This window comes from Physeter macrocephalus, chromosome 8 (assembly GCF_002837175.3).
Source record: "Physeter macrocephalus isolate SW-GA chromosome 8, ASM283717v5, whole genome shotgun sequence".
NCBI classification, from domain to species: domain Eukaryota; kingdom Metazoa; phylum Chordata; class Mammalia; order Artiodactyla; family Physeteridae; genus Physeter; species Physeter macrocephalus.
Genome location: NC_041221.1, coordinates 69232022 through 69250832, shown reverse-complemented (window position 1 = coordinate 69250832; position 18811 = coordinate 69232022). Strand labels below are relative to the sequence as shown.

General features: G+C 39.1%; 1 protein-coding gene across 6 annotated transcripts in view; it reads right to left on the bottom strand.

Moving 5' to 3' along the window:
- Positions 1-18811, bottom strand: part of NLN (neurolysin) — a 104237-nt gene that overhangs the window by 8227 nt on the left and 77199 nt on the right. For 5 of the 6 annotated variants that reach the window (XM_007103299.3, XM_007103303.4, XM_028492943.1 and 2 more), the window contains 4 exons: positions 17836-18037; positions 6709-6895; positions 6040-6168; positions 4693-4829 (listed from right to left, as the gene is read on the bottom strand). In XM_007103299.3, coding sequence (XP_007103361.1) covers positions 4693-4829; positions 6040-6168; positions 6709-6895; positions 17836-18037 — 655 coding nt within the window. Of the gene's footprint in view, positions 1-1471; positions 2852-4692; positions 4830-6039; positions 6169-6708; positions 6896-17835; positions 18038-18811 lie in introns of those variants that run through there. The other variant, XM_007103300.4, reaches the window with a different exon arrangement.

The following is an 18811-nucleotide window of genomic DNA, read 5'->3' as shown; positions in this document are numbered from 1 at the left end:
CCGCATACCACAAAAAAAAAAAAAAAAAAAAAAAAAAAAAAAAAATGCCCTCATTCTTTCAACACTATGATTAGCTGCTAGATTTTGAAACTACATTTGGCAACCTTAAAGGGCTCCTGAAAGAGCTAGAGTTTGCTGGAAAAGTGTTACTCCCAAGCAGCTCCCTTCCATAGTTATTTAAGAGATGAGTTGGAAAAGTAAAAGGTATGTCTGTTGAGACAACTTCTCCATGTTTACTAGAAACGAAGGCTTTAGGTAATATTTAACAAACTAATTAAACAGTCAAGATGTTACACCTATTTACTATGAAGAAAATAGAAAATTACACATAAAACCAGAGGTAGCAAACTTTTAGGCTATTACAGGTAAGTGGCCAGTTCTAACACTTTGATAGAGGCCATCGAAACAATAAAAACGATTGTACTGGGGCTTCCCTGGTGGCTCAGTGGTTACGAGTCCGCCTGCCGATGCAGGGGACACGGGTTCGTGCCCCGGTCCGGGAAGATCCCACATGCCGCAGACCCGATAGGCCCGTGAGCCATGGCAGCTGAGCCTGTGCGTCCGGAGCCTGTCTTCCGCAACGGGAGAGGCCACAACAGTGAGAGGCCCGCGTACCACAAAAAAAACAAAAAACAAAAAACAATTGTACTGTAAAATATTCTATTGCTAACATTTGATATTCAGAAGCCTGCAGGTTTGTATTTGACCCTTCCCATTACTGTTTTCCCAGTGAGTAGCACACTTTCTACAGTTCTGCTTATTAAGATCTGAAATGGTTCTCAACCAGACCCTGGGCTTTGCAGGATGGTAAGAGGTTACACAGGGAGGGCCTGGAGGTGTTCTTTTGTCGATACTAATGACCATGAACAATAATGTCAACAATACATGATCTTTCAGCCCCCAGCCTCTCTAGAGCTGGGGACCAAGAATAGCAGGCACTGACTCCTTGAAGGGGCATCCTGCTATCTTCTCAAAATGCTCCAAATATACACTATGGAGTGTGAGGGGCCTTGAGACAACAAAGTCTGCATGATATATTGCGACTGCTCTGATTCCCATGACTTCACATCAAATTCAGTATTTCTTTTTTTTTTTTTTTTTTTGCGGTACGCGGGCCTGACCGTTGTGGCCTCTCCTGTTGTGGAGCACAGGCTCCGGACGCGCAGGCTCAACGGCCACGGCTCATGGGACTAGCCGCTCTGCGGCATGTGGGATCTTCCCGGACCGGGGCACGAACCCGTGTCCCCTGCATCGGCAGGCGGACTCCCAACCACTGCGCCACCAGGGAAGCCCCAGTATTTCTTTATAACACAAAAATTCTTTCCCTTCATCACAACATAGTTGTAATAATGACTGAAGTTTTTTGTAGAACAGGATTGTTATTCCAAAGTGTTAATTTTAAATAAATGGATATTTAAATTGTGTAAACTGGGTGTTATTTTAGAGCAAACATTTGTAAAAATAAAAAAAAAAAATTAAAACAAAACCAAACAAGCAGTACACTGTAGGAGGGAATAGAATGGCTATTTAAAAAGCTGTTCCTGGGCTTGCCTGGTGGTGCAGTGGTTAAGAATCCACCTGCCATGCAGGAGACATGGGTTCAAGCCCTGGTCCGGGAAGATCCTACATGCCGCGGAGCAACTACGCCTGTGCACCACAACTACTGAGCCTGTGCTCTAGAGCCCGCGAGCCACAACTACTGAAGCCCGTGCGCCTAGAGCCCGTGCTCCGCAACAAGAGAAGCCACCACAATGAGAAGCCTGCACACCACAACGAAGAGTAGCCCCCGCTCACCACAACTAGAGAAAGCCCGCACACAGCAACGAAGACCCAACGCAGCCAAAAATAAATAAATAAATTAATTAATTAAAAAATAAAAAGCTATTCCCGTAACTGCCACTGCAGTGAAGAGCGTGAGGGTGGGTGCAAAGGGATTCTCCTTGGCCACTGGAGCCAGACTCACTATTGCTGTGACAGCAGGGGAGCAAGAAATGACATGATATTCCAGAGTATTTAATAGGAAGGAAAAAAGAAGGGATTAAAGCCAGCTTCCTGGCATAAGATGAGTAATAATACATAGTACAGCTGAATTCAGAATTTTAGTAAAACCGAAAACTGTTTTTAACATCACAAGGCAACAACTCCAAGTTGTAGGGAATCTTGCTTTCTCCACATTCAATCCAGCCCTTTTGTCTGAATTAAGAGTAGCCTGGCTGCCTGCCAAGCTGTGAAGCCTGCCTGAGAAAAAAGGAAGTACATAGAAGCATAATGGCAGGGATCGCTCCTGCTGGACCTGCTAGTTCCTTGGGATCCACTGGGATCGGTACTTTGGCTGTTACCTTGACAGCGGAAGAGGAGAGGAGGCAGTGGAGGCTCCTGGGGATGTGGTCATGTGAGTGGACCAGAGGCTGTGAAAGAGGTGCTGTAGCAATTATGCCAGGAAGCCTTGCCAACTACTAAGAGTGAGTGGAGGCCATAATTGTACCTCTGCATATCTGGACCTTGTGTCTCTCTAAACATTGTTTTCTGATTTCTACAATAATTCATGTTCTATGTAAAAATATGAAAAAGCTCCATAAAAAGTACAGAAAAATATTTAATACTCAGAAACTTACCACTCAAAGATAACAATGGACAACATTTTGATGTACTTTTTTTTCTGAATGTATATTTTAAAATCAAAATTTGCATTCGATGGTGTAAAATATTTTACAACCTGATTTTTTTCATTTTGTATAATAGTTATATTAAACATTCCAGACACAAGAAAAAGCTTATTGAAACCCTTACCCCATGCCCAAGTTCACTCTTCTGTGCAGAGAATGGAAAGATCACTTCTGGTTTCGATGATCTGGAAGATTTCATTTGAACAGGGCCTTTATGAATGGTACGATTTTGGAGGGGCATAGACAAGGAAGGCATATGTTTTAGGTGGAAGAAGTACAATGAATAAATTTGTGATGGAGGAAAGACGCAAGGGAACATACAAATTTGGCTGACACACTGGGAGCTCTGGGAAGTGCAGAGGGTTTTGTTGGCTAAGCTAAGGGCTGTGACAAAGACAGGAATACCAAGAAGCAGAAAGTAAAACAAAAGGTAGATGAGGGCCTTTGGGAGTTGGCGATTGGATCATCAGTGGTAGGTAACTCTGGAGGGAGGGTAACTTTCCAGTTCAGTTGGTGGAGGCAAAAGCCAGGAAACAGAGGTTTGCAGAAACTGTTTCTTACACCAAGAGAGTAGGCTGTGAAAGGAAGAACAACTGAGTAGTAGCACTGAGATGATCAGAGTCAGTGGTAAGTTTTTTTCCTGAGATGGCAAACAAGTAAGTCTTATAGACATGTCTCCTGAGACAGGAGGAAAGAAGATAAATACTGAAGTACAGAAAGAGAAAGAAAGATGAAGGTACTCACTTTCAATAATCTTAATGTTCTTAGTAGAGAGGAGAGAGCATCTGCTGAGAGAGAGAGAGGGTGGGGACCCCAATAAGGTAAGTAGAGCGGGACTGTGGAGTCACACTGGGGGTCCAGTGCAGGTTCGACAGCGTGACTCTGCAGTGGGGCATTAAGTGGAGCCGCATGATCTTCCCCAGAAGACTGAATCCCAAGGTCACCATCTCTAAATGAGACAGTAGAGGAATCCAGGGCTGGGAACTGGCTGAAGGTCATGCAGGAGTCAGGGTATTTATGAGAACAAGTTAGTGGTTGATCGTTGTAAGTGGGGTGGCCAGGGAATGGAAGGAGACTTACAGGGACCTAACAGCCTGGGTAGGGTGGGACTGAAGATGCAGGGATTGGAAAGGTTAGTCTATAGAATGTAAGTGTCCTGGAGGTGGTGTTGTGGGGGCGAAGGGTGGGGGGAAGGGACGGCGGCCTAAATTACATCAATGTCTTTCAGTGCATATGTGTAAGGTAGTATGCAATCTAGAAACATAAAGTCTGGAGAACAAATCAGTTGGTTGATATAAGCACAGAAAACCTGATTTTGATAATTTGTTCTTCTAATTTCTAAATCAAACAGAATGAAAAACACACTGGAAAAGCTATCAGCCCTAGAAATAATCTGACAGCTGAGTCTTCAGCAAGAGTGGAGACTGAGGGACTGTAACTCAGGAAGGTTTGGCTGGCAGCCACCTGGCAGTCAATTCACTGTACTCAGAAAGGAATGGCTCAGGTTAATGAAGCAGCTTAAATTACTTAAAGGCATTTAGGTTACAAACCATGTAGTAGGCAGCGCATGCCAATCACAGAAAAAAGGGTGCCTTCCACAGCAAATATATAATGAAAGTGTGTAGAGTATATCAAAACATAGGCAGACCATTTATATCAGGGAGGAGTTTACCTTTCTTTCCCAACCTCCTATAAAACTAAAACACTGTATGGCACATGTCAAAACTGGCAGCTATAAATGCTCAAATGCATAAACAAAGCTTTGAATTTTAATTATGCAATATATTGGAATGTTAATAAGCAAGAAAATGCAGTAGGGTTTTTCTTTAACTTATAGGATTAATCACTTACACAAAGCAACTTAAAGATGTATGATGATGTGAGAAGATGCCAGACTTTAAAGTTAAAATTTGTTAGCAGATCTCTTACTCTAAAAATCTAGGTGTAATAAATATTTTTTTTACTAGGAGTTAAAGGGGAGGGGGCAACTACAGAAGTAACAAAAGGAGGAAAAAAAATACAATACCTCTGGATTCATTATCCCTTCTTTTTTAAAACAGCTGTAAAACATGTCCATGGAAAATACTTCACTCCAAAGATATCCGTAATATTGGCCATCATATCCCCCCGCCAAATGTCCAAAAGTTGCTGGCATATTTGTGCCTTTAAAGAAAGATACATTTCAATCAAGTGATGGCAAATGTTAAATAGCAGGTTCTCAGCTAGCTAAGGTTTCCCTATGGGGAGTCCAGCTGTGGGAGGAGACAGTGATAGGTCCTCACCTCTAGTACTCCCTGGGTTTATGGGTGCCGTTGGCCAAGATGTTTACAAACTTCTCTCCTATGACAGCTCCACCTCAGAGCTGGTTTCGGCCCTAAGCTCTGGAATGCCTAACAATAGTTTCAGAGGCTTTGTCCACACCTATCAGACAACTCACTCCTTTCTTATCCCTTAGACACATATGTGCCTTACAAATACTCTAAGAATAAACCTACTCTTTGTCACACCTATTTATATATGAAACGTATCAGTATGGCACTTATTTGAGGTTCATAATCACTGAAAAAGAACTCTTCATGTGAAGAGCTAAAAAGGTCTTACCAATTCACTCTACCTCTAGGGCTACTTTACAAAAGGATTTTGTCAAAGTGGCCTGAGGCACAAAGTTGCTGTTCAGTCTACTAGAAACAGATCACAAAAGGAAATGAGGAGCCTGGATGAACTCAACGGACTATTCTGACCTTTAACATCACTATAAATGTGACTGATTCAATTAAACAACAATTTCTTTGATGGAAAAAACTCACCTTTCCAACTACGTACACACATACAGCTACATGTCTGTTTAAAATATACAAATATAAATGTAACATAGCATATGTCTGAGCATCTCCCACCCACTCACATGAATCTCATAAATAATACCAGGTGAGAAACTGCTGGTCAAACTGCCTTAAGTGACCTCAGAAGCAGAATCAGACACAAGGTAGAAGCTTGTGCCTTTCTCTCAAACTGCCCCTTCTGGCAACATCTTACCGAAACCCTAGGGAAGTTACGGTGCGTACAGGGCGGGCAGGGCCAGGCAGTGCTGCCAAACGCGAGTGGCTTTCTCTGCTCTGGGGTGGAGGCCGACTGCTCACGCCTGATCACACTAAAATGCTGCAAAGCTGGCGCCGCCTCCCCTTCAAGCACATTTGGACAGGATAACTCTGAGGACAGAGTATGCTGACCTGAAAGTCATGGCCTGATTTCAGAAATCATTAACAAATTATATTAGGCAACCTGCCTGACAAACTCTACCTTCTCTGGCAGCGTTAGGAGTATACCTGTGCTTCACAGGAAGAGTGAACTTTTAGTGATCGTATTTACGTACCTGGAGTAGCTGCAACACCTAAAATTTCTGTGCAGTATTTGGCATATTCACTTGCAGCATCCAGCGAAGTGTTCGTATGGAGAGATTGATCAACTTTGCTCAAAACAATCTGGCGTAAGGTCAGGAGACCTAATAACATAAGAATGTTGGACATGTTTTGGAGAAGAGAGAACGATGTGTTCTAATCATAGATCATAGATTTCAAAAACTGATTCCTGTAGTAACTCATTGCAAAATCGGAGCAAGACATCTCATTCTATTTAAGATTTAAAAGATGTATTTTTTTTTTTCTTAGACATAATTTCAGGGTTCAGTATTCCAATATACTTAGCAGTCTTCCCTTCTCATATTAACACTCTGGGGGTACTATCATTACAAAAGACGAAATAAGTTCTATAGAAGAAGATGCAGCAGGCCTCTTGCCTTCTGAGATGGCCCACACTCAGTCCGTGGAGTGTGTTTCTCTCATGGCCGCTCTCACTTTCTGAGACGACCCCATGCTCTGGTGCCGCTCTTGCCTTTTGAGATGGTCCACGTTCTGTCTATGGAATGTGTATCTCTCTAAATAAATCCATTTCTTACCTAAAAAAAAAAAAAAAAAAGAAAAAAAGATGCCACCAACTCTCCAATAAGCAATTCTAGTTTATTTTCTAAAATTATAAGTCATACCTGTGTTGACCAGTCTCGAAGCAACAAGTTTTTCAAGCAGATGATCTGTAATAGGGCTTCCATCTTTATAATGTTTTGACAGTCTTCGGAGGGAATCAGTGTCCCACACCCAATTTTCAAGCATTTGTGATGGCACCTCTACAAAGTCAGTTTCCACATTTGTTCCACTGAATCGTGCAAAGTCGGTCTAAAAAGTAAACATAAAGGTCTTTTCTAAAAAGCACTGAATGAAAACTACACATATGATGAATTATAATTAAGACTCACCAAAACTTAAGTCAGAATCAGAGTCAACTGCTTCTTTGAATGGTTAGGATAACCTCAAATTTATATTGAAAATAAAACACAGTAGCCAAGCAGCCTGAAAAATAACCCCCAAATACTCTATATTCAACTAATATTTCATTCTTTTGAATCACAGAACACACTTGAAACAATCATTAAGAAATCATAACTGAAAAAAAATCAGTCTAAGTTAAAAGAAGGCTTAAGCTTTGAAAGTAAAAATATTTTAAAAGAATTTCCCATTAGAATTCCCTGGCAGTCCAGTGGTTAAGACTCTGCGCTTTCACTGCTGAGGGCGCGGGTTTGATCCCTGGTTGGGGAACTAAGATCCCACAAGCCACTCAGGGAGGCCAAAACAAAACAAAACAAAAACCGAAAGGAATTTCCCATTAAAAATGAAGAGATCCATAATCTAAGACAATCTCTCCCTAGCTCCCCTTTCCATTTGCATATTTTTGTTTACTCAATACATGCCCTTCTGGGGCATTCATCAGTCTATTATTTAACTACTCAAGTTTCCATCTAAATCAGTTAAAGAGTTAAATTACAACATTACAGACAGATGCCCTTTTCAGGTGTGTGGTGTTTTGTGTTCTAAACTTTAAATAAGTGTTTCTAAGACAACCGTGTTGTAGAAAGCCAGAGTTGTACCTCTCAGATTGGGTAGAAGATGTTACCTTAAAACAAGAAGCCCCTTCAGTGGGATTTAGCACTATAATAGTTGGCAAGTGAGGTGAGTTAAATGCAGCTATGAGAAAAGAGAAACGACTGATATACTCAGAAGTTAAAGTACCCACTGTAAAAATAAAGGACTTATTCTGAGGGTGTGGGCTAAGCGTTAAAAAAAAAAGTTTTATTTAAAAACGGAAAGTTTAGTAAATTGTTGAATCAGATGTTAGAAAGCTCCTGAGCAGAAAGATGGGAATTCACTAGACAGGCTGGTGTTTTTCAACCTTCACACCATCCAGAGAACTCATGTAAAATTGCCATTGGCAGAGGAATATTTAGCATTTACCCAACTGGGTCAGCAGCAGAATGGGGGTTATTCTGTTATCTTTCCCTGAACCTCTGTCCTGTTTCCCTATTTAGATGCTTTACATCGCAGTCTTCTCTCTCTGACTTCATCATCCCTGGGGCTCTAAATGGAAGGAAGGGGACTTAACCACTGGAGAAGGCAGCAGATTGGTTGCCAAATCAGCAGCAAATAACCATTCTGTTTTTGGCCCAGGGCAGAGGCACAGATGTCAATGCCACCTCACATTCTGCCTTCCTCTCTTTATGAAAAAAAATGTTTTGCTTGACTTCCTATTATAATTGTGCTGATTCTAGATATGAAGAGCTACAACTACTGAAGGGCCAAGGGAAACTAAATTCACTAGGCACTGGAATTAGGTAACCTCTGTTTGAGGACAGATAAATAATTTTTTATCCCAATAAAAAATTCTTACAGGGAAAGAGGCAAGGGCTCCAGAAAACTGAGTATTTTGCCACTTTCTTGTATATAATCTTCTGAAAATAACTACATCCAACATTATAGATAAAATAATTTTATACAATAATTATAATAGCCAACATCTATGGAGACTTTACTATGTCAGGCATTTTGCTAGGCTCTTTGCATGATTATCTGGTTTAAATTCCAAAACAATTGTATAAAGCACTGTAATCTCCATTTATGAGATAAGGAAATTGAGGTATACTGAGATTAATGGTAGAACTAGGATTTTAAACCAGGTGGTCGGACTACAGTACCCCAATTTTAACCACAAATGCTATTATACCGCTCTAGCTCAGAGAAAAATCAAAGAAAAAAAGGCTAAATTACATTGTGACAAATTGATGAAATCATCTTGGATCTAGTCTTGTATCAAACTTGCCTTTATGTGAATAGTAAAAGCGAGGTTTCAGTGTGTTTCCTTAAAAATCTGATTTCCTCTATATACTGGAAGATTTTTCAAAGTTCAAACATGAGATTGAGGTGTAAAGGCCAGCCTCTGTAACCATCTATCCTGGATTTGGGATTCTGTAATACTAACTGCATAACTTTCTCAATATTATAGTTGTAAAATAAGTAAATAAACACAAAATCACACCATCAACTATCACTGTAAAATATTTTGAAAAAAATATAAATTTTGTATATCCTGCTTGTGTGAACATTTTTTGGTTAGTATTTGCTGATGAGAGGGAAAATCAACCCCAAATAACAATAAAATGTATGTGTGTATTTGGTGGTGGCAGTGGTATTTCAGAACCTAGAAAAACATGAACAAATGAATAACTCATGAGTTAAAATTAAATGAGAATTAACACAATTCTGTCACGCAGAGTAGAGAAGAGAGGGCTTATTCTATCTGAAGCCACCCTGTAGTTGGGGAGAGAGCACAGTACATGAATGAACAGATCAACAATGTCTTCTAAAGAACAAAAGGAAATGTTTGCTAGGAGTAAAAGCTAAAAATAACTACTGCTTACTAATTTCCCGAAAGTCATGCTGTTTCGCTGTGTGCCCTTTGGGCAATACCATTTAAATATTTTTCAAATGAGGAGGACAAAGAACTTACAAAATCCAAAAGCTCAATTTCCAGCAAATAACTAAATTTGAAAGTGCTAAGAAATCCACAGTCAGTCACTGTGTACGTCCACAAGGAAACCACGGGCAAGTCTTAGGATCCAGCAGCCTGATGGGGGCCTGACATGCAAAACAGCCTGGCTGTTGAATTCCATTACTCATTGATGACCAACCGGCAAATACCACTCCCCAGTTTTCAACTGTAGGTTCCAAAGAACCCAAGAAGTACTTTATACAGTTTTCAACACGAATAATTCAATGGTGTTGAATATAGTACCTTATGAGCATTATTGCTGCAGGAAATATTTTGACAATAAAAGCCTAGAAAACAAGGTAAACTAGATTCCTGTTTGGTTAGAAGTTCTCGAGAGGAAGAAAGTTGTCTAAAACTATGAGACTTTTCTATATTATCTTTCTAAACAGACAGTCGGATGCCTAAAATATACTCCGTCATAGATTTTTACAACAAATGACTTGATGCTACAGAGATTAATTTCTCAATTGATACAACACAGTGAGAGCTGGAGCAAAATTATATAAACTAAAGCTCAAAAAGTTATGTGAGCTTTAAAGACCAAATCCTATATGGGTTATTGTTCTAATTAAGAGACTGGTTGCTTTTAGCATTTACAACTAAAGTGTTATTTTCATGAAAGCAAATCTCAGCTCAAAGAAAAGGCAGTTGTTGAAGTCAATAAGTATACTGTGCTGAGGAAAAAGAACAGGGCTCAGGAGAGCAGACCTTGGCTGTCTGAGATGATCCCCTATTGATTTCTTAGCAGTCATTCCATGTCCCCTGTCTGATCTACCCCTAAATCCAGGGATGATGAAGTTTAAGTAACAAGGCAGTGGAGAAAAAAAGTGCCACTGTCTCCTAGGCTTTGCTATAAACAGAAGGTTAAAGGTCATACTTCTAACTTCACATATACCTAGCAATCACTGGCAATGAAAACAGTAATAAAGAGAACCTGAATAACACTTTGTTAACTTTTACAACAGCCCTATAGTTCCACAGGTCAGTATTACCACCATCATTTAAGACATGTGAAGCAACACATTATCTGCAGAAGATTTTTCCTTTTGGCCATGCCACGCAGCTTGTGGGATCTTAGTTCCCCAACCAGGATCGAACCCGGGCCCCAGCAGTGAGAGTGCCGAGTCCTAACCACTGGACTGCCAGGGAACTCCCTGCAGAAGTCTTGAATACTGCACCTTAAATTCACATGCTTACCCCCAAACTGGCTATATGCTCCTGACTACTACTTCTTATACTAAACTACTTCTTTTTAGATGAAAACAAAAATACTATTCAAACTCAAACACTAATAACCTTATATATATGTATACCTAATTAACAACTGTACCTCCAAAATCTAGCACATGCCCAGAAAGTTGCAGATGGTCAGTTAATCTTTGTGAAATAAGTGAAGCTGTGAGGACAATGTTTCTGTGTGAAGACCCAACCTTAAACAACTCTAAGAGAGTTCTCTTATTCTCATACTTGACTTGACCTCTTAGCTTCCCACCCAACATCACCTCTCTACTCTGTCTTCTTTCAATACTTAATCAGTATATCATTTGTATCATTTTACTTAATAATATTCTGGTTTTAATTTTTTAATTGTTACATGTCATATCCTCACACTTAACTCTAAACATTCAAGATACTGTATCTTTTGAACCCCATTCTACCATATGTAGTATAACAGGTCAGACACAATAGATAATAACTCTGTTTCTAAGGAGTCAATGGAACCTTTCTCTTTTAAACATATTTTTCTATTTAAAAAAAATGCAGAAAATACAGTAATGAAATGAAAAAAAAAAGTCTCCAAACAGAAATAAACAATGTGTATGCCATCACATTTGGTTTATGACTTCAGCATTTATTCTATGTACAGGTGTCTATGTGCTTGTGTATGTATAAACAAACACACAAATATTCAAATAAAAAAAATTGGATCCTGAAAGAAATTGCTCCTAACACTGATGTTGGAAACTGTAACAGTGTGCAGGATTGGGGGCAGGGGGTAGAGGCTACAAGGTTGTTGATAGGTCTTCAGTGTACTTCAGGACTGAGACCTAAAAGGTCAACTTACACAGAGGGAAATGTGGAACTAGATAAACTCATCATTCCACACAAGTTCACGTGAGATTGATTTAGAAGGAATGCGATTTAAGAAACTTGGGAGAAAGAAGTCCATCCAACAGGAATACACACCTGGGAGCCCAAATTCAGACCACATGACATAATGCTGTCTCCACCACAAGGATGGGGGGATGCAAAGAATGGTTACAGGCAATAAAGTAGAGGGGTGAGGAGCACGGTGGTCAGATCTTGGGTGAACATTTAACCTTTCTAAGACTCAGTTTTTTCCCACTTGGAAATGGGGGCAATAATAGTATAATAATAGAAGTAGACAGGTAAACCCACTTCAGAGAACACTGTAAGGATAAAATTAATTAATGAATGTAAGGCACTGACTATGATGCTGGTCATGAGCACTGGCACATGGTCAGTGCTCAGTGAATCTTGGCTGCTATCATACTTCTTGGCCTGCTCATTTTGCCTGACCGAGCATGGTCTTGGCTCGTCTGACCAAGCCTGTCCTCGGCTTCCTCCAAGTACCTATTCCTTGGTGTTAATGCTGAAGATAAATGGACCCACATTTCCCTTCAACTAATCTTCCACCTTTGCCAATACTCTAAACTGCTCATTCTGTTGAACTCCCTGGTGTTCCAGTGGTTAGGACTCTGTGCTCTCACTGCCGAGGGCCCAGGTTCAATCCTTGGTCAGGGATCTAAGACCCCTCAAGTTGTGTGGCTCGGACAAAAAGAAAAAAAAAAAAGATACTTTCAAAAATAAATAAATACATAAATAAAGTGCTCATTCTGCTTCAGCTCCAGGAATCAAACTTCTAAGTAGGCAGTAATCATTAAAACAAAACAAAAATACAAATGTGATGCTTTCCAATCACCTTCCACAGATCTTCACCCAAAACCCGTGGAGTGTAAGCATTTGTGAACTCTTTAAAATCTGAAGTGACAGTGCTTTTCCTCATGGCAATCTTTTCCCCCGTCTCAAATTATGACCTGTATGCTACTTACCGATTTCAAAAGAGTTGAATTATATATAAGCACAGTTACAAAAACACTTCAAACACGTATGGCACTTTATTCTTTCCCAAGTACCTTTTCACACATTATTTAATCTCATCAGCACTCCAGGGAAGCAGATATGAGAATTGTTGTTGTTTCTTATTATTTTTTTTTTTTTGGTACACGGGCCTCTGACTGTTGTGGTCTCTCCCGTTGCGGAGCACAGGCTCCGGACGCGCAGGCTCAGCGGCCATGGCTCACGGGCCCAGCCGCTCCGCAGCATGTGGAATCTTCCTGGACCGGGGCATGAACCCGTGTCCCCTGCATTGGCAGGCGGACTCTCAACCACTGCGCCACCAGGGAAGCCCCATGTTGTTTCTTATTTTATCAATAAGAAAAAAGAGATGGCCCAAGGAGGTCAGAAAATGTGCCAAAAGTCACATAGCCAGGCCTACAAATACAGGCATGATTTTTAATCCAGTGCTCTTTTCATAACACTAGGGTGCCTTCCTAACTGATATAGGCTACATTTATTTAAAACAGCATCTAATCCACAATATTTAAAGCAGACAAGATGCTCTACCAGTCTTTAGATGAAATTAACAGATTATTTGAAATGTGAAGTTTTTCTTTCACTTTAATAAGGCTTTATCGTGATTCTCACGTGTTGCTTTAAAATAACGATATCTAACAGTCCAAAACTCACTACTGCTCTTAATGCACAACCAACACAGAGACATCACAATGGAGGCTGTTAAGAAGCATTACTCTTCTTTTTTACAGGAAGTTCAAAAGTCCAGCGATTACTGACGCCCAAACCACAATAAAGCCATGAAACAGGAACAGATACTAAGGATGCCACCTCCTGACTGCTATCTTCAAAATTATCTACCCTGTAGTGTAAACACAAAACTATGACTGAAACTCATTCTCTTGAATGATGAGATAGTAGACACCTTGAACTAGTCCATCTACATGTTTGAAAACTGGATGTTCCTGCTGACATATTTAAATATTACTATGACAAGCTCTAGCAAGCTCTTCTGGTCATCAAACTTGCAAACTGCCACAGTGGAGAACTCAAACACTTGGCTGCCATATCTTAAAACCAATCTAGTGAATATGTATGGCAAACTTATAAATTCACTATATATTTCTCAGATAAGTCAGAAGTATTACTGAACACAGAAACTATTAAACTCCTTTTTCACTGCCATCTACTTTAGGTCAGTACAAAAGGTTTTGAAATCATTATAAAGCTGCAAATATATGGATCTGCATCTGTTACTTTTTTTTTTTTTTTTTACCCCCACTGTTGTGGCCTCTCCCGTTGTGGAGCACAGGCTCTGGACGCGCAGGCTCAGCGGCCATGGCGCGCAGGCTCAGCGGCCATGGCTCACGGGCCCAGCCGCTCCGCGGCATGTGGGATCTTCCCGGACCAGGGCACGAACCTGTGTCCCCTGCATCGGCAGGCGGACTCTCAACCACTGCGCCACCAGGGAAGCCCTGCATCTGTTACTTTTAAGACAAAGCAGTGATCACTGGTTTCAAATACGTTACTTTAAAAGATCTTAAAACGTTACAGGACATTTGAAAGGATTAACAGACAAACAAGAGATTTTTTGAAGATAATGTCATTAGGGGATGACCACGCAAGGGACTGTACTAATACACTATTCATCTGTATGACACATTTCATGTTCAAGAAGGAGGTTAGACAAATTCTAATTGAATATAATCTACTGTTTCAAGAAAGAGACATCATTCATCATCAGTATATACACTGATTCATGTATATATTCATATGTATAGTTGTCATATAATTATATGTTCATATAGTTGATTCATATATATGTGTATATATGAAACATACATATATTTCATTCATCAGTATATATATTGATCAACAGTAATATGCTATAAGCAGAATATCAGTATATATACTATCATCAGTATATCAGTATACATGCTGATTCATATATATTCATGTGTGTAGTTCAGTCATATATGTTTGGTCATATATATAATTATATATTCATATATAGTTCATTCATGTATATATGTATTTACATTTCATTCATGAGTCACAGCTTTAAAATGAAATAATACCAAAACAGTTATTTTCCAGTACTAAAATGAGTATTTCAAAGAATCAAAATTAATGTAAGAAATAATGAGAATAACAGAGTTGTAGAGAACTGTATCGTGAATACATGATAAGCATACACTATTAAGGTTATAAGAGGGCTGTGTTTGAAAACAAGAGCATGCATCAAAAGCATGGAAAACCCTATTTGAGGATCAGTATTATTTTAATAAATGTGATTAAGACACCAAATTACTTCCTTAGAAATCATTAGCTGATAATCAACATCCAAATAAAGGAGGAAACTGCTCTAACCCAGTTTTTAACTTGGAATTCAGTATGGTCTGGTCTTCAGGGGGTCGGTGTGCCCTTTGAAATTCCAGGTAGAAATCTGACTGTATAAGTGTATGTGCATTTTTCTGGAAGAGGTATCTATCGCTTAAATCATATTTTCATAGGTTCTCATATCCAAAGAAGTTAAGATCCACTGTTCTAAAAGCAGACTATTGTTTATCTGTGTACAAATACATAACTAAGATCTTAGATAATCTAAGTAACCTAGATAATCTAAGTAACCTAAGTCTGAAATTAAGAAAAATATTTGACTTTTCCAAATTATTCATAAAAACACTTGAGAAAAATGGAACCTAGACTTATCCTAATTAAAGGAAATGTCAGTCATAGAATGAACACTGATGGAAAATAAATATTCCAGGAACCCTATTGCTGTGAAAATAGACTTTAAAATTACCTAAGAAAGAAAATTTAGGTTATTCTGAAAGCTTTATTTTCCTTGGATTAAACAGAGAGTAGAAATGGCTGTATATTAGGATTTATTTATCTGAATAGATTCATACCAGAGTCCCCTCTGTTTTTTAAAATAAAACTTGGAAATACCAGGATGTAAAGATAAAATGTTGAAAGAACTAAATACTTTTTTTTAACAAAAATGATAGTGGTATTCTGGAAAAGAGTGGGTACATTTTTGGTTATAACAATGATTAGGGGCTGCTCTGGGGGTGGGATGCTGGATGTCCAGGACTGAACTGCACATGTCAAGACAATAAAAAATTGTCCCCTATTCTGCATGTCATTCATATGTCCTGCTGGACATTCATATAAATGAAAAATCTATAATTAAGTGAGCCTAGGAACTAACTCCATTGCACATATTTTTACAAAATTTTTTTGCACATTTAAAGTTTCCAAGACTCTAACTACTAGAATCAATCGTGTAAATTAAAGTAAGATTACTTTCTATTTGGAAGTGTCCCAAGAGATAGTTACCATTTTGGAAAATCATGTCACTATTGAGGCCTGAATGTTTGTGTCCCACCCCTAAATTCGTATGTTGACACCTGACCCCCAATGTGATGGTAGGAGGTGGGGCCTTTGGGAGATGATGAAGTCATGAAGGTGAAGTCCTATGGATGGGATTAGTGCCTTATAAAAGAGATCCCAGAGAGCTCCTTTCTCCTATGTGAGGACACAGTGAGAGGGTGCTATCTCTGAACCAGAAAGCAGGTCCTCAGCAGACATCAAATCTGCCAGCACCTTGATCTTGGACTTCAGCTCCCAGAACTGTGAGAAATTTCTGTTATTTTTAAGTCACCCCATCTATGGTATTCTGTTATAGCAATCTGAACTAAGACAACTGGCTATACCATTCTTGGACTTGAATGGACAAAACAAACCGCTTACGTATCAGTCTGCAGTTTTTGCTGCAAGATTCGGGGTCATTCATGTATAACCTGAATACTTCATTATGTCTTACTACACAGCCATGCCCAGGAATTACAATTTGAAAAACATAAACAAAATGCTTTCTTTTATGCAGTGAGGATATTGCACAGATTAAAAAAAAATTATCTGTATAGAAAAAGACCGTTAGAGAAAAACTAGTTAAATCCAAATAAAGTGTTGAGTTTAGATAGGAGTACTGTACCAATGCTGTTAGCTTCTCAGTTGTGGCAAATGTACTATAAGATGTGAACAGTAGGGGAAACAGGGTGAGGAGTGCTGTCTTTGCAACTTTTCTGTAAATCTAAAACTATTCCGATAAAGAGGTTATTTCTAAAAAGTTCATCTTTAGAGATGCATGGAGATTTCAAATTTGGAAAACTGCCCCTCCACTTCTGTAAATATCAGTTTTTTAAACTGTTAGGCTGAACAACTGAACTAGATGTTTTCGTATGTCAACAGCGGTTAAATATTGGCATGTTCATATGGTTCATCCTAGAATAGTGTGGTCCTAGTTTACTGGACTATGTTACAAAGTTTAGAATAAATACACTTATCATTTTTAAAAATAAAGAGAAATTAGTTACAATCTGCTGCACACACACATTCTCCTTCTTAGTAAATTCTTCCCATGGTTATACCGTGTTATCTGTGATTTTAATTGAAGGCTAGTAAAAGAAGGTGTTACAAAATATTTATTGTTAAAAAAGGAGTACAGGGCTTCCCTGGTGGCGCAGTGGTTGAGAGTCCGCCTGTCAATGCAGGGGACACAGGTTCGTGCCCCGGTCCGGGAAGATCCCACATGCCGCGGAGCGGCTAGGCCCATGAGCCATGGCCGCTGAGCCTGCGCGTCCGGGGCCTGTGCTCCACAACGGGAGAGGCCACAACAGTGAGAGGCCCGCGTACCGCAAAAAAAAAAAAAAAAAAAAGAGTACAGAGTCTGGATGATTGAAAACCATTGAACTAAACAAAGCATTAATAAGCAGAAGAGACAGATTACAGCACAGTTTATCTCTGAAGCTTACATCAAATTCCTATGAGCAAAAGATTTACAAGGAAAAAACACAGTATTTGTAACCCTTCCTTAATGACAGTTTTCTTTTGTTTTTCATAGGGTGGTATTCAATGAAGCTCTTTCATTAGTGGATCAATCTCTGAGAAAAAGTATGTTGTAAAAACACAGTAAGAAAAATTTTGTGTTTTTGCAGAAGGCCTATGAAATTTTTGAACATGTTCAGCTTCTGAGAAAACATGTTAAGAAACATGTTGAGAAACCTGACATCAGTGGAAAAAAAATCTGGAAAAGTAATTAGTAGGTCTACCATAAAAAAAAAAAATCACTCACCTGTGCACAAATCTGATGCATGACATGACCAAATTCATGGAAGTAAGTCCTCACCTCATCGTGTCTCAGGAGAGAGGGACGACCTGCTAGTGGCTGTGAGAAGTTCACCACGAGGGCAGCCACAGATATCATGCGGCTCCCATCAGGCAGGAGGCAGCCAGGCTGGAGACCAAAGCAGGCTGCGTGGTTATATTTTCCTTCCCTAAGGAACCAGAAGCACCGTTGGTGAGATACAAACACTATTCTCTAGCAACAACATTGGCATGGCCTCTCTCAGTCATTTAACCATAGTTGATAACAGAAACATTTAATTCACCTTTTACAAAGTAGGTCGATGTTTTGTTGAAATGACACAATGAAAACTAGACAAACAAAAACCCCACTATCACTTGATATGAGTTATATTTCCAAGGTTTCTTTAGTTGAAATCTTAATATAAGAATTAAGAATATACACCACAAGTAGGGTACAGCTGAATGTCCAATTTATTGTAACAAGCTCTTGCTTTTTGTCTTCAAAGATAGAGTTATTAAACACTAAATAGTGTTGAAGCAAAAGTGAAATAATGGAGTTTGACTTACTAGGTAGTTTTTCCTTAAAGTTAAAATTGATTTAAAAAAACTGATAAAAACTAAAATCCAGACAGTAATATTGTTCTGGGAAGAATCAGTACTCATAATTAAATAAGCTCCTTTTATAAACCAGACAGGCCTTTTTTGAAACAGAATGCTTCTAGTTAGCCTTGGAAAAAGCATAAATTATACTATAAAGTCATCTATTCTAGGATAATGTGATACCAGTGATGGTAGCTCTCAAAAGCTATGGGCCATTAGACTTTATTACGGGGATAGGTTTCCTCCTTTTTTCTTCGCTCAGAACACAAATGTACATTCAGGTTTAGGGTGAATTTTTTAGTTTGATGTTTTGATTTGTTTATCTTTTTCTGTATTATCTTTTCTTGGCGACTCATAACTGT